This window comes from Perognathus longimembris, chromosome 1 (genome assembly GCF_023159225.1).
Source record: "Perognathus longimembris pacificus isolate PPM17 chromosome 1, ASM2315922v1, whole genome shotgun sequence".
In the NCBI taxonomy this organism is placed as follows: Eukaryota; Metazoa; Chordata; class Mammalia; order Rodentia; family Heteromyidae; genus Perognathus; species Perognathus longimembris.
Window position 1 is genome coordinate 49829692 of NC_063161.1, and position 14079 is coordinate 49843770.

Here is a 14079-nt window from a genome sequence, read left to right on the forward strand (position 1 = left end):
GCGCTCGGACTTTCCGGCCCTGGCTGGCTTCGAACCGGGAACCCTCAGCTCTCAGTCTCCTGCGTAGCCGGGATCCCAGGCGTGTGAACCGCCGGCCTTTTGCATCCGAAGTTCTCGGCTTCTGTGATGGAATGTCCTCCCCAGGATGAAGGCGCGTGACACGAAATGGAGACTAAAACTCCCCGCCACAGCAGCGGGAGCAGCAGTTGTGGAGGACCGCGCCCCTTTGGAACCGCGGGGCTGGCGCAGGAGGAGCTCACAGGGGCTGCCGTGCTGGAGGAGCGAAGCAGCCCGCCCCGCCCTGGCCCACCCTGCGCAAATGCTGCTCTCCGACCACCTCCCAGGAGCCCGGAGCCCCCACGGCAGCGGCGGCGGCCACGTAGCCGCCCCGCTGTCTTCACAACCGGGTTTAACCAGCCTCTGCCCACGGCTAGGTACCCGGCTCACCGTGCCGCGCCCCATCGGGCTGCCTGCCATCTGTGATTGGCTTCTACCGATGCCCATCGTCAGAGGCCGCCGCAGATTGGTCAAGATTGGTGAGAAGGGGCGGGTGTTGGAGAGCGTAGGAAGGGCGGGGACCCGGATGTGTGTAGTGGCGGTGGCCGAAGAGCTTGGGTACGGAGCTGAGAGGCCTATGGATGAGGAGGACGCGGCGGCCCCGGTAGGCGGGGTTCGGAGGCGGGGTCGCGGAGGTCTTGGGTCTCCCCGGGAGCTCGAAGTGGGGGTCCTGGGTGGTGGCTCTGGGGGGAGGGGGCGGGGCCTTGCGCTCCGGGTACTCGTGGCCGTTCCCGGGCGCACCCTCCCCTAGTGCAAGGCCTGGAGAACCCGCGTAGTCACCGGACAGGCTAGAGCTAGGTTACCTCAGGTCTCGTGTGAGCAACCAGGCCGGGCTCGGGCTCCTGTGCACTGGTGCCATTCACTGGTGCCAGGGCTCTGGGGATCTGGGCAACCAGATACTCTCAGATCTGGGGCGCTTGCATCTTATCTCCCTGGGGTCGAGCACCGGCTAAGGGCAGAGGTGGCAATGAACACCAGTCTCAGGTGTTCCCACAGGTGTCCATAACTCTGGGCCAGTGTGGTTGTAGTTACTGCAGAAGAGGTGTGCACATTGGATGGAACTCAGTCTAGCCTATAAGTGCAAGGATTGTGCCAGGGTTTGGGGGATGGGAAGAAAAGAGTACATCGCCCTATTTCCTACTTTTGGCTCCTACGAAGATTGATTGATTGATTGATTGATTCATTCATTCATTCATATGTTGGCCCCTTGGTCATCTCACCCATCTCTTTTCAATGCTACCATTTTTGTGGAGGTCATCTCCCTCTGAACTATTAGAGCAAGCTGCATCCTGAGTCAACTTTTTTTGTTTATTTTGGTCAGTTGGGGGGCTTGAACTCAGGGCCTGGGCACTGTCGCTGAGCTTTTGCTCAAGGCTAGCACTCTGCCACAGCGCCACTTCTGGCTTTTTCTGTTTACGTGGTACTGAGGAATTGAACCCAGGGCTTCATGCATGCTACGGAAGCACTCTACCACTAAGCCACACTCCCAGCCCTCATTTATTTTCTTTCATCTTGTCTTTTCTTTTTGTACCAATACTGAGGCTTGAACTCAAGCCTCATACTGTCACTTCTCTTTTTTGCTCAAGGTCTCTGCTCTACCTCATGAGCCACACCTTTACTTCTAGCTTTATGCTGGTTAGTTGGAGACCTTTATCCTCAGATCTCACTCCTGAGTGGCTAGTATTACAGCAGTAAGCCAACAATGCTCAAGAAAAAAAAAAAGCACACACACACACAAATATATATTTTTTCTTTGCCAGTCTTGGGGCTTGAACTCAAAGCATGGATGCTATTCTTCAGCTTCTTTACTCAAGGCTAGTATTCTACCATTTGAGACACAGCTCCCCCCCCCCCTTTTTGTGGATAACTGGAGATGAGGATCTCAGGGACTTTGCTGCCCAGGCTGGTTTGGAACGATGATCTTCAGCTCTCAGTCTCCTGAGTAGCTAGGATTACAGGCATGAGCCACCAACACCCAGTATATCATTTCTGACTTAAAACTCCTATATTTCCTATCATACTTGGAAGAAAATCCAGAAGTGGAGCTGTGGCTCAAGTGGTAGAGCCGCTAGCCTTGGGTGGAAATACTCCAGGACAGTGCCCAGACCCAGAGTTCAAGCCCTACAACTGACAAAAAAGAAAACAACAACAAAAAAAGAAAACCCAGAGCTCCTGTCTTTTCTTACCCATTTTCACTTACTTTCCCTACACATCAGCTGTTTGGCATTCTCTCTTTTTCAACTATGCCTCACTGTCCCCTCTGCCTGAAATAGCCTTTCTTGGGATGTCACATGCTTGGCTCCTTTCCAGTTCACATATCACCTCCTTAGAGAGATAGTCTCTGTCCACTGTGTTCTTCTGTTCTTTGTCATATTACCTTATTGTTCCCTTTCCCCCACTGGCTAAAATTGTCCTGTGTGATTACTATTTGTCTTGACCCCAGTGGCATAGTGGAATGGAAACCCCCTGAGAACAAGGTCTCATCCACTCATTCATCCTGTTCATAGCTGTATCCCTAGCATTCTGGATGGTGCATACAGTAGGAGCCCAGCAAATGTTTGTTACCTTTTGGATGGGGATAAGGGTTAGTATGAGGTTGGTATGGACACTTACCTGCAAGTCTGGTGCCCTCGCCAAATTCTGGATTGAGCAGAATGGGGAGCTCTGGTCAGGGCCCATTTCTTCCTCCATCCCTTCTTCCCTTGCAGGTTTGTTCTCATGAACAAGATGGATGACCTCAACCTGCACTACCGGTTTCTGAACTGGCGCAGGAGGATCAGGGAGATTCGAGAGGTTCGAGCTTTCCGGTATCAGGAGAGGTTCAAACATATCCTTGTAGATGGAGACACTTTGAGGTGAGTTTAGGGGAATGGTTCTACATTTTTCTTTTTGTCCCTGATCTCAGAGGTGAAAAATAGCTGTTTTAGAAGGGGAGAGTCTATACTGAGCTGGGAATGGGGATGTTTTGTTTCCCCCACCCACCCTGGGTTGTGGGGTTTTTGAACTCAGGGCCTAGGTGCTGTCTCTGAGCTCTTTTTGCTCAAGGCTAGCACTCTAGCACTTTGAGCCACAGCTCTACTTCTAGTTTCCTGGTGGCTAATTGGAGATAAGAGTCCCACAGACTTTCCTACCTGAGGTAGCTTTAAACCATGATCCTCAGATCTCAGCCTCCTAAATAGCTAGGATTATAGGCTTGAACTACCAACGCCTAGGTAAGGGGATGCTTTTGACTAGGAGACCTTTCTAAGTGGAGCAATATGTGCTGTTTCCTCCTGTACTTTCCTCGCCTCTGTCACTAGGTTACTCTTTGTTTTTGAGACAGGGTTTTAATATGTAGCCCAGGCTTATCTGGATCTTGGGGTCCTCCTGAGTGGTAGGATTATAGGCATGTATTACCATACCGAATGTGGGTCACTGTTTTGTTCTAACAATGAAGAAATCCAGCAAAGACCTGTCTCGTTTGGGCACCAACAGAAGTGACCAAGTCTGGTGTAGGAGCTGCTGGACTGAGTTCTTTGCTGAAAAGACTGCAGGGTATTTGACTGGTTTCTGACCACGTCTCAGGGACTGGGCTTGGTAAAGGGAGACCCTTTCGAAGACTGTGGGCCTTCTGTGTATGGAAAGACAACAGGGTAGTGCATGTCACCCACCACCTCTTTCTAACTCTTTGGTTTGTGCATGTCTTTCTCTCTTTTCTCTCTTGAACCCATTCCTTGACTCCTTCCAGCCTAATTCTCACAAGGTTGTCTCTGAGGGAAGAAGGAAAGTGGTTTTGTTAGCCTAGAGGCAAGGAAGCTAAAGAGTGGAGGACCAAGAAGTACCTATCACCTAGTATGCCAGGACTTTGGTATAGCCGATGGAGACAAGCTGCTCTCCAGCCAAACGCTGGGGCTTGAAGTTAGATAGGATTCTGAAACCTCTACGAGGCAATTAAGGAAGGCTGTATGTTTCTCCTCCCTGGAGATAAAAAAAATCCAAGTTTGCCTTGCTCTGCTGTGGCTTGGACCTGGCAGGAAGCAGTGGGAAGGGTGGGAGGCATATGTGCACATGTTCTGAAATGGCCTGCGGGGTTTTCCTCTGTGCTGGCCCTTGAAGGATAGCTGTTGGGAATGCCGAGGCCTTCCTGCAAAGTCCTGGGCTGGACTGTTAATGGAATTTCCCCTTCATTCCTCCTTCAGTTACCATGGAAATTCTGGTGAAGTTGGTTGCTATGTGGCTTCTCGACCCCTGACCAAGGACAGCAATTATTTTGAGGTAAGCAAGCAGTGGGTGGACAGAGCAAGGGTGAGGCCAGGGTCAAGTGCATTAATCTTCAAGAAACTCCTTTGCGGGGCTGGGGATATAGCCTAGTGGCAAGAGTGCCTGCCTCGGATACACGAGGCCCTAGGTTCGATTCCCCAGCACCACATATACAGAAAACGGCCAGAAGCGGCGCTGTGGCTCAAGAGGCAGAGTGCTAGCCTTGAGCAAAAAGAAGCCAGGGACAGTGCTCAGGCCCTGAGTCCAAGCCCCAGGACTGGCCAAAAAAAAAAAAAAAAAAAAAAAAAAAAAAAAAAAAGAAACTCCTTTGCTAGATACCAGACCTAGTCCTTTTCATTTTCCATGAAGGTTTTTTTGTTCTCTGAGAAAAGGGTGCAGAATAGATGGCCCTTGACCTAGAGATAGGTGCCCTGGAATCTTATTGCTATGTGCCTTCTGCTTTCCTCCCTCCTTTACTCCAGGTGCTTTTTTAACCCACATCCCAGAATTTGACCCATGTGTTTTCCTTCCAACCCCTTAATTTAAGCCCTGCATATGCTCTGTCTCTTTTCTTTTTCTTTATTGCCAGTCCTGGTGCTTGAGCTCAGGTTCTGGGTACTGTCCCTGAGCTTCTTTTTGCTCAAGGCTAGTACTCTATCATTTGAGCCGTTTATGTGGTACTGAGGAATTGCACCCAGGGCTTTATGCATGCTAGGCAAGCACTCTACCACTAAGCCACATTCTCCCAGCCGTGTCTCTGATCTTTCCAAAGCTTAAGAACAATTGTCTTAAGTGATTGTAAGCCCCTACTTTGACCTGTTTTCTCTCTGAGTGTCCTGTCTTTCTTTGATGCCCATGTCTTTTGTCTCTGAGCTCCCTTTATCATTTCTATCCTTGCTAACTGTGTCCTGTTCTCTCCCCTCTAGGTGTCTATTGTGGACAGTGGTGTCCGGGGCACCATTGCTGTGGGGCTGGTCCCTCAGTACTACAGCTTGGATCACCAGCCAGGCTGGTTGCCTGATTCTGTAGCCTACCATGCTGATGATGGCAAGTGAGTGGCCTCCTGTGGAACTTGACCCCTTTTCTGTAGGGTTGGGAATCATAGATATAAAGGACTGACTGCCTTGTGAGACTTTTCCCATTTCACCCTGTCTTGGGTGTTTTCATAGACTTTCCTGATTTGAAAAGTAGGTGACCCATGGCTTTGCTTGCAGGTATGCAGGCTTTGGGGAGAAGGTGGGGCTCACAATAGGATACCACCCAGAGTGACTGCGGTGGTTGAGAGGGTACTGGGGAGGAGTGGAGGCAGGCTGTCTTGTATTTGTGCCACTTCTTCCACAGACTGTACAATGGCCGAGCCAAGGGACGCCAGTTTGGGTCAAAGTGCAACTCCGGGGACCGGATTGGCTGTGGCATTGAGCCTGTGTCCTTTGATGTGCAGACTGCCCAGATATTCTTCACAAAAAATGGGAAGCGGGTGAGGAAGTAATCTTAGGATGGTTCAAGTGGCTTAAAACTGCCCCAGGGTTTGTTGGGGTGAATGGGAAGAATCTGTTGGCTGGAACTTGGTTAGGGACTGATACTTACTTCCTCATATGCACCTCAAGTCCCTTATGTAGAAGATGCTCAGGTGATGCACCTAGAGGCACACCTTAGTGCAGTCAGTGAAACAAGGACGGAAATTGTTGGGGGGCAGAAGTGGGTGATTTGGGGGAACTTTTTTTTTCTAGTCCTAGGGCTTAAACTCTGGGCTTGAATGCTGTCCCTGAGCCACTTTGTCCTCAAGGCTAGTGCTCTACCCCTTGAACCATAGGCCACTTCCAGCTTTTCCTGAGTGGTTTATTGGAGATAAGTCTCACAGAGTTTCCTGCCCAGACTGGCTTCAAACTACTATCCTCAGATCTCAGTCTCCTGAGTAGTTAGGATTATAGGCATGAACCACTGGTTCCCAACTGAGAGAAGGTTGAGCAGACAAAAAGGGGAAGATCGTGGCATGGCTACCTTAGTTGAAGGCCTCTGTGGGCTTTTGACTTGAATGAATCCTTTTTGAGGATATGTCATGCACACTAGCTCTATACCACGAAGCTACATTCCCAGCCAGTACATTTCTTTTTGAACAGTGTTACCACCAATTTAGCAGATTTTGAAACTTTTCGGTATGTTTTTTTTTTATCTCTGTCAGTGTGTATGTGAATAATAATTATTGGCTGCATCATCTTAAAAATGCCCTTGATAGAATTAGGTGAACTGTGGGAGCATGGATGACTTGGCAGCTCCTTCCCTCCCTCCCTCTGCTGCAGGTGGGTTCCACCATCATGCCCATGTCCCCAGATGGGCTGTTCCCAGCAGTTGGCATGCACTCCCTGGGTGAGGAGGTACGGCTGCACCTCAATGCTGAGCTGGGCCGAGAGGATGATAGCGTCATGATGGTGGACAGTTATGAGGATGAATGGGGCCGGCTGCATGATGTCAGAGTCTGCGGGACTGTAAGTAAGGGGTAGTGGGATGGTAGGGATAGGGCCCAGAGGGCGCACCTAAGGGCATAGGAGCACATCTGAATTGCTTTGAATGGTTTGGTTTTGATTCTTTTGAGAAAATTTCACTTTGTAGCCCAGGCTGGCCTGCAACTCACAATTCCCCTGCCTCAGACTCTTGAGTAGCTGAGATGATACCTGTGTGCCATATTACACCCACAACAGTATCTTTTGTAGGCTTTGCAAAATGGCAGTCGTGGCAGTTGTGGAAGTCATGGCATTCTTTAGTATGGATTCTCTTTCTTCCTTTCCTCCTGATTTGAGAACTCAGGTTAGTTGCTGATTCCTGGAGAGTAGAAGCTCTTCAGTATCCTGTGCCCTCTGCTGCCCTGTGTACCTGCGACTAAGAGGCTGGAGTCTGATTTGGAGGCAGACTGCTTCTGCTCCCTCTCTGTCTCCATCAAGCTCAGCGGGTACAGGTTTCCTATTCACAGGGTTAGAGTGGAGATGACTGGGAAGGGCAGTTGGTGTAGGTATCAGCCCCACAGATGTGGGGAGGGTTCTTGGAGAGAGCTTTGTTGAATAAACTTCAGTGTCACTCTCTTCTGCCTCCCCTACATTTTTTAGAGGCTAGGGAGAATCCTTGAGCCTCCAAAGCTTGATTTCTCTTCTCTTTTTTTGGTCTGAGACTGGGACTTGAACGAGGTACCTGACACTTTTGCTCGTTGGCTAGTGCCGTGCCAATTGAGCCAAGCCTCCAACCCTAACTTTCTCTACCTTTGTCTTCTTCTATAGTCTTTCCTTGGATTTGGAGCTTCCTTGGGAACCCTATGGGCCTTAAGAAAGTCCTGTGCCTCTTAATGTGTTGGATTGCTTGGGCCTCCCACTTGGAATTGTCCCTCTGCTGCCTCCTTGTTCCTAGCCTAGCCTCCCCCACCTCCCAGCTCTGTGACCTTCTCACCCCTACCCAGGCTGTTTTCACATCAAAATAGAAGCAGTTGGTGGGGGGCGGGGGAGTGGATTGTGAGCAAGGTCTCCACCTCTTATGGAGTTCAAGGTAAGCCGAGCTCAGGAAAAAGTGTGCCCTTTTGCTACTATATCTCTTCTGGTCTTGACGCCCAAGAGCAACTGTTAGCTGGCAGGCATCAGATGCATACTCCTCAACTTTCATCTCTCTCCTTTCTTTTTCCTTCCACCATCATTTTAACAACACCCTCAGAGTTGAACTTGGGACTGAGCCAGAGCAATTTTCCAGCTCTCATCCCTGACCTCTCCTCAGGAGTTTTTTTCCTGGCAACCTTTCCCTGCCTGGACGGGTCCCCACTCTGCTCCCAGCTCCTCTCAGGCATCTTTTTTAATTGATGCAGAATCCTGTCCTGTAGATATTTATAAATAGCTTTCCTTCCTGTCTACCCTCCCCTGACTACCCTCGGGTGACTCATTTACGAATTGTTTCTTGGATATAAGCTGTTGGGTTGGGCTCTTCACTCAGACCCCCACCCCGGTTCAGGACAGTTGGAAGGGTGGGACCACTACTTCCTGGGAGCTTGCTCTTCTGGAACAGACTTAGGCATGAGCCTTTTGTGGACATGCACCTTCTAGTCCTCAAATGAGAATGAATTTCTGTTTTCCTTCATTACTTTGGGCCTCCTGGCCTTACTTATGCCCTGGCCACCCCTTTTTGTCCGTTCTTACTATCTAGTATATGTGCATATATATGTATATATGTGTGTATATATATTTATTTTATATTTATTTTTTAATTTATTTTATTTTATTTTTTTGCCAGTCCTGGGGCTTGGACTCAGGGTCTGAGCACTGTCCCTGTTTTTTTTTTTTTTTTTTTTTTTTTTTTTTTCTCAAGGCTAGCCAACTCTGCCAACTTGAACCACAGTGCCAATTCTGGCCTTTTCTATATATGTGGTGCTGAGGAATCGAGCCTTTATGAGGCAAACACTTTTACCACTAGGCCATATTTCCAGCCCCTCCCTGGCTTCTTTTTGCTCAAGGCTAGCACTCTACCCCTTGAGCCACAGCCCCACTTCTGGCTTTTTCTGTATATGTGGTGTTACGGTATTGAACCCAGGGCTTCATGTATGCTAGACAAGCACTCTACCACTAGGCCACATTCCCAGCCCCTATCTACTATATTTCTTACCCAGAGATCAGAGCTATATCAGCCTGGAGGTACCCAGGAGAGGTCATTTGGGCTATTCTATGTTACTTCTTTCTATTATTATTACATACATATTTTTTCTTTTTTAATGAGATAAGGTCTTGTATGTAGTCCAGGGTATCCTTAGACTTAAGATTCTTTTCCCTTAGCTGCTGGAGTGTTGAAATTACAGGTGTGTATCAGTACACTTGGCTTCTGTACTTCTTTGTTTCAAAGATGTCTCACCTCCTAACTGGTCCTTAGATGATGCTGTAGCAGCTGCCTTCTGCAGGCTGAGGCTGAGGGAGGTTGGGTGGGCTTTTCCCAAGGATCAGGATCTGGATCCACTGCCTTTTGGCTGTTGAACTGGAGAACACTGTTTTCCTGCACTGAGGTCAGTTGGCTAGAGTGGCTCAAGGGCAGCTGTATGGTTCCCCCACCCAATTCTTCAATGCTACTGGGAGAGGGTGGGCTAAGGGTTGCTAATGGTGGAGTTATTGTGCTCCAGCCCACACCCCCTCCCATCAGGTTTAGAAGGATGCTGAGCAGGAGCTCAGCCTGAGGGATGAAGGGGTGGAGTGGGCCTGGGTGTAGGCTTAGGGGCAACTCTAGCTTTTTCAGATCCACCATCACTTCTCTTTGGAGAAAGAAAGGAGGATGGGCTTGGCTTAATGGTACAGGGCTGGGCAGGGTGAGCCCATTCAGAAGGGACATGAACGAGCAGGACCAGCCTCTCCTGAGGCACACACAGGCCTCCACACTGTGCATGTGAGCATCGTTCTTTTCCTGTTCTGACAGGAATTGGGGGCACAAGGGCATGAGAGGCCATCATCCGAAGGCTTGCCAGGAAAAAATGCAGGAGGTCCCAGGGAGCATGTCTTTTAAAGGGCTTCAGGGATGGGAGGATAGAAGACAGTCTTGAGGGGCAGTTGAGCTAATTAAAAGTGGATTAAAGAGTCCCAGGTGATGTTAGGATGGGGGGAAAGGGAATGGAGTTGAATCATAGACGCTGTTACCATGACAACTGATAAATAAATTCTCCTAGATGGGGGGTGCTGCCCTGTCATGCCTAGGCGGCACTCCTATAAGACCAAAGAGCTCCAGAACTCATCAGTCACCCCCTCTCTTCTACCTCCACATCCTGTTTCAGCTTGAAAGAGCATCAAGGGGCTGGGAATGGGAGAACCTGCTTCTGTCTTTGTCTTGACATCTCCCTCCATGCTAAATGAATAGTTCTGGGTTCCTGGGCTTCCCTCAGCACTTCCCTCACCCAGCAATGAATGGCTCTGCTGAAGGCCAAGTAAAACAAAGAACTTGAGAAATCATCCCATCCCCAGCAGCCCAGCTTCTGAATCTGTTCCCATACCCTGTTGTTGGCAGCTGATTCCTGCTTCTTCCCTGGCCCGTTCAAGCTCCCTGAGGAGGTGGCTGGTTTCCTCACAGCACTTTCCAGGCTCCTGGCACTCTGCTGCTCTCAGAGCCTCTGCACTTCTCTCTAGTCTACCAGAGATCAGAAGCACCCAACAAGGGGCGCCTCTTGCTCATTCTGCTGCCACCCTTTCTCCCTTACTGAACCCTGTCCTTCTATTCCTGGTTGGAACTCTGAAGCCACATTGTGCCTCCAGGATCCTTTTTCTTTCAACCAGGGGTTTCTGCCAGGTTCAGGAAATTGGTACTCAGTCTGCCTTGGGACTTGGTTTCTGGGGCAGTGTTTGCTTGACCCTTAAACTTCCAACTGGCTCTTCTCTCTCAGCTGCTGGAATACTTGGGGAAAGGCAAGAGCATCGTGGATGTGGGGTTGGCTCAGGCCCGGCATCCGCTGAGCACCCGGAGCCACTATTTTGAGGTGGAGATTGTGGATCCTGGAGAGAAATGCTACATTGCTTTGGGGCTGGCCCGGAAGGTAGGCATGAGTGCTGGTGTTTTGTTTTTTGGTTGGTTGATCATGGGGCTTGAACTCAGGGCCTGGGCTCTGTCCCTGAACTTTTCCGCTCAAGGCTAGAGCTCTATCACTTTGAGCCACAGCTCCACTTTCCTGGTGGTTAATTGGAGATGAGATTCTCAAGGACTTTCCTGCCCAGGCTGGCTTCAAACCGCAATCGTCAGATCTCAGCCTCCTGAGTAGCTTAGATTACAGGTGTGAGTGCCTGGCTCTGGGTTTTTTTCCTTATGGAGCTGCTGCTCAGTGCTGGGCTGTTGGGATGGGGCCATGAATGAAGCTATGTCTGCATGTAAGGTGACAGACCCCATGTGGCACAGGACCCCAGATTACAGAGACTCTACTACATATCCTACAGCCTGGGTGTGAGCTGGGGCAGCCCTGGCCCTGACAACTAAGCCCTTTCCTACTTTCATTGTTCCCTGAACCTTAGTGCCTACAGGGTGTGAGCGGCTGTGGGGAAGGTGCCTAGCTGTCTGCATGGTAGGCTCTCCACAAGCTGGCAGATGCTGCTTTTCTGTCCTCTCTTTGGTACATGGTACCACAGATTTTTTTTTCTCTTGATGCAGGATTATCCCAAGAACAGACACCCTGGCTGGAGCAGAGGCTCTGTGGCTTACCATGCAGGTGAGTGGAGGGCTCCCAGTAAAGGGAGAATATAGGGACAAAGCCCTAGGAACATCTATTCTCCTGATCTCTTCGAAGGGCTTTCTCTTTCCCCTTCCCCTGATAAAAAAGCTCTTGTTTCCCCTCCCAACCTTGAAAACCAGGGGAGCAAGACTGGGTGGGAAAACTGGGCCTGAACTGAACATTCCAGGTCTCTGAGTTGGCTTCCTTGCACCCTTCTTAAAGATCTTGCAGATTCATTTTCTTTTTTTGGTTCTGTTTGATTTCCTTGAGGGCTTTCTTGAGAAGAGGACGGAACATTGGTTCCAGTTCACCTCCTTTTCTTTGCATACTTATTCCTCCCGTAGGGGCTCCTTCTCCTTTCTTCTAACCAGTTCTCCTTTAGGCTGACAGGTTTTGTGATTCCCTTCTTTTTAAAAAACGATCTTGTGCCTCCTTAATGTATTTGTCTCCTCAGCTTTGTTTCAGTCTTGGGGTGTCATGCCACCCTCCTTCAAGTATGTCTCTCTTCTCTCTCCAACAGATGACGGGAAGATCTTCCATGGTAGTGGTGTGGGAGACCCCTTTGGACCACGCTGCTATAAAGGGGACATTATGGGGTGTGGTATCATGTTTCCTCGAGATTATATTCTGGATAGTGAGGGTGAGTAGGGTAGGGCAGCAGCCAGGCTGCCCAGGGAACAGGGCAGCATGAGTTCGGGGACAGCACGAGTTCAGGTTTCCTGTCTTCTAGGTGACAGTGATGACAGCTGTGACACAGTGATCCTGTCCCCAACTGCCCGGGCTGTCCGGAATGTCCGGAATGTCATGTACCTACACCAAGAAGGGGAAGAAGAAGAGGAGGAAGAGGAAGAGGAAGAAGATGGGGAAGAGATAGAGCAGGAACATGAGGGCAAGAAGGTGGTGGTGAGTAGGGAGGTTTGGATTGGCTTTAGGGTCCTGGGGCTCCAGGGGCTGCTGCCAGTAGGAATAGGATGGAGGCTCCGGTAGGAAAGGGCAAGGTCTGGTACTGCCCTGGGAGTATCCTGGGGTCACCAGTTTGCGTGCTGAGGCTGTGGTTGGAGTCTGTTTTCCAGCCTCAGCACGCCCTCTCGTGGTCTGTTCCCATGCTGCCCCAAGTGTCTCCTCAAGTTCGTGTTGGGAGTTGGGAGGGATGGGTTTCAGGGCAGAGTAGCTCCATCATCCTCAAGAGAAGAAAGACTTAAGAGTCTTCTCCATTCTCCCCACCTGCACCACCAGGTTTTCTTCACCCGGAATGGCAAAATCATTGGGAAGAAAGATGCTGTTGTGCCTTCTGGAGGCTTCTTCCCCACCATCGGAATGCTGAGCTGTGGGGAGAAAGTGAAAGTCGACCTGCATCCCCTGAGTGGCTAGGGCTTTGCCACACCTGCCCTCCTCCCTCTGCACGCCCTTTGAAGGGCCAGGGGTCCAGTTCTTGGCTTTATAGGCCCTGGGGGTGCATTTGCTCTTATCCCTACCAATCTTGGTCCTAGTCAAGCTGGACCTTTCTTACCCAATGCCACCTTTTCTCATCAGTCCTGGACCCGAGTCCTTGGTTGGACAGAAGCAGGCCCAAAGAACAGTGTTGATACATGGCTAGGTCTCCCTTGCTCTGGTCAGTGGACACTTGAATGCCCTTTCCTTTGCTGGCCCTGTGTGAGTGGAGAGGAGCTAGCCCTTCTCAGCTGCTACTAGAGCATGACACTTTGCAGAGGGTGTAGAGGCAGCCTGCCCCCTACTTAGCACATATGTCCCCTTGGTTCTTTTTTTGTTCCCTGTCCTCATCATGTGAGCCAATCGCTGCTGTCTCCCCCCCCTGGCTGGCCTAGGGGGCCTCTCTTGGGTCTCTCTCTTTTACTAGGTGCTGCCCTGAAAAGACTCCTCCTCAAGGGCATCTCTCCTTTCCCTCCTTTCCCTGGAAAGCTGGCTCCTGGTCTCCTGCTTGCTCAGGCACCATCATCCCACAGAGTCTGAGTATGCCTCCTCCTACCTGTTCATACACAGGGTGCTCAGTCCCTGTGACGGAGTGGACAGGGCTAGCCATCTTCTCCCACGGCATCTGTGACCCCAGCTCTCTGGGATGGAGGCTGAGGCTCTGGGACATGGTTAATGCTGTGGCCCCTTACCCCCCTTTACCTGCCCCCAACCCTGCCTGCCTCACACCCTAGCTTGCTGCTTGTGCCAGTTGCCTGTTTTGCTTCAGTGTTTAATCCTATCACTTACATAGATTCCCCTAAGCCCTCACACCACTTTCTCCCGCCTTGACCCCCAGCCCCTCCCCATAGGAGGAAGGGAAGGAAGAGGGAACAGGAGCTCTTGGCCTTGGTTTGCACAGAGTGGGCAGGGCCTTGGGGAAAATGGGTGTGCTGTCGTGCTGCTGGGACCCCCTTGGTCCTCCCTTTTGGCCCTGCACTATGATGTATGAAATGTATGTACAGACCAGAGATGTTTATACAGCCAATAAAGACGGAGTTTCCGTATTTATCAGTACAGCCAGAATGTGAATGTTTCCCAGTACAGAGGGCCAGGGCCCCCACATAGAGGCAGCTTCCCTGGGGAAGATGGGGGTGAGTCTTCAGAGCAGGAAG

The 14079-nt window shown here is 50.4% G+C and overlaps 1 protein-coding gene across 1 annotated transcript; it reads left to right on the plus strand.

Moving 5' to 3' along the window:
• Nucleotides 1–538: 538 nt before the first annotated feature.
• On the plus strand, nucleotides 539–13981 carry Spryd3 (SPRY domain containing 3). Its single transcript, XM_048363757.1, has 11 exons — nucleotides 539–661; nucleotides 2766–2912; nucleotides 4236–4311; nucleotides 5223–5347; nucleotides 5638–5773; nucleotides 6597–6782; nucleotides 10679–10828; nucleotides 11434–11491; nucleotides 12015–12134; nucleotides 12225–12397; nucleotides 12731–13981. Exons 1-11 carry the CDS (start codon nucleotides 639–641, stop codon nucleotides 12863–12865), a joined length of 1329 nt encoding a protein of 442 aa, XP_048219714.1. The 5' UTR covers nucleotides 539–638; the 3' UTR covers nucleotides 12866–13981.
• Nucleotides 13982–14079: the final 98 nt, after the last annotated feature.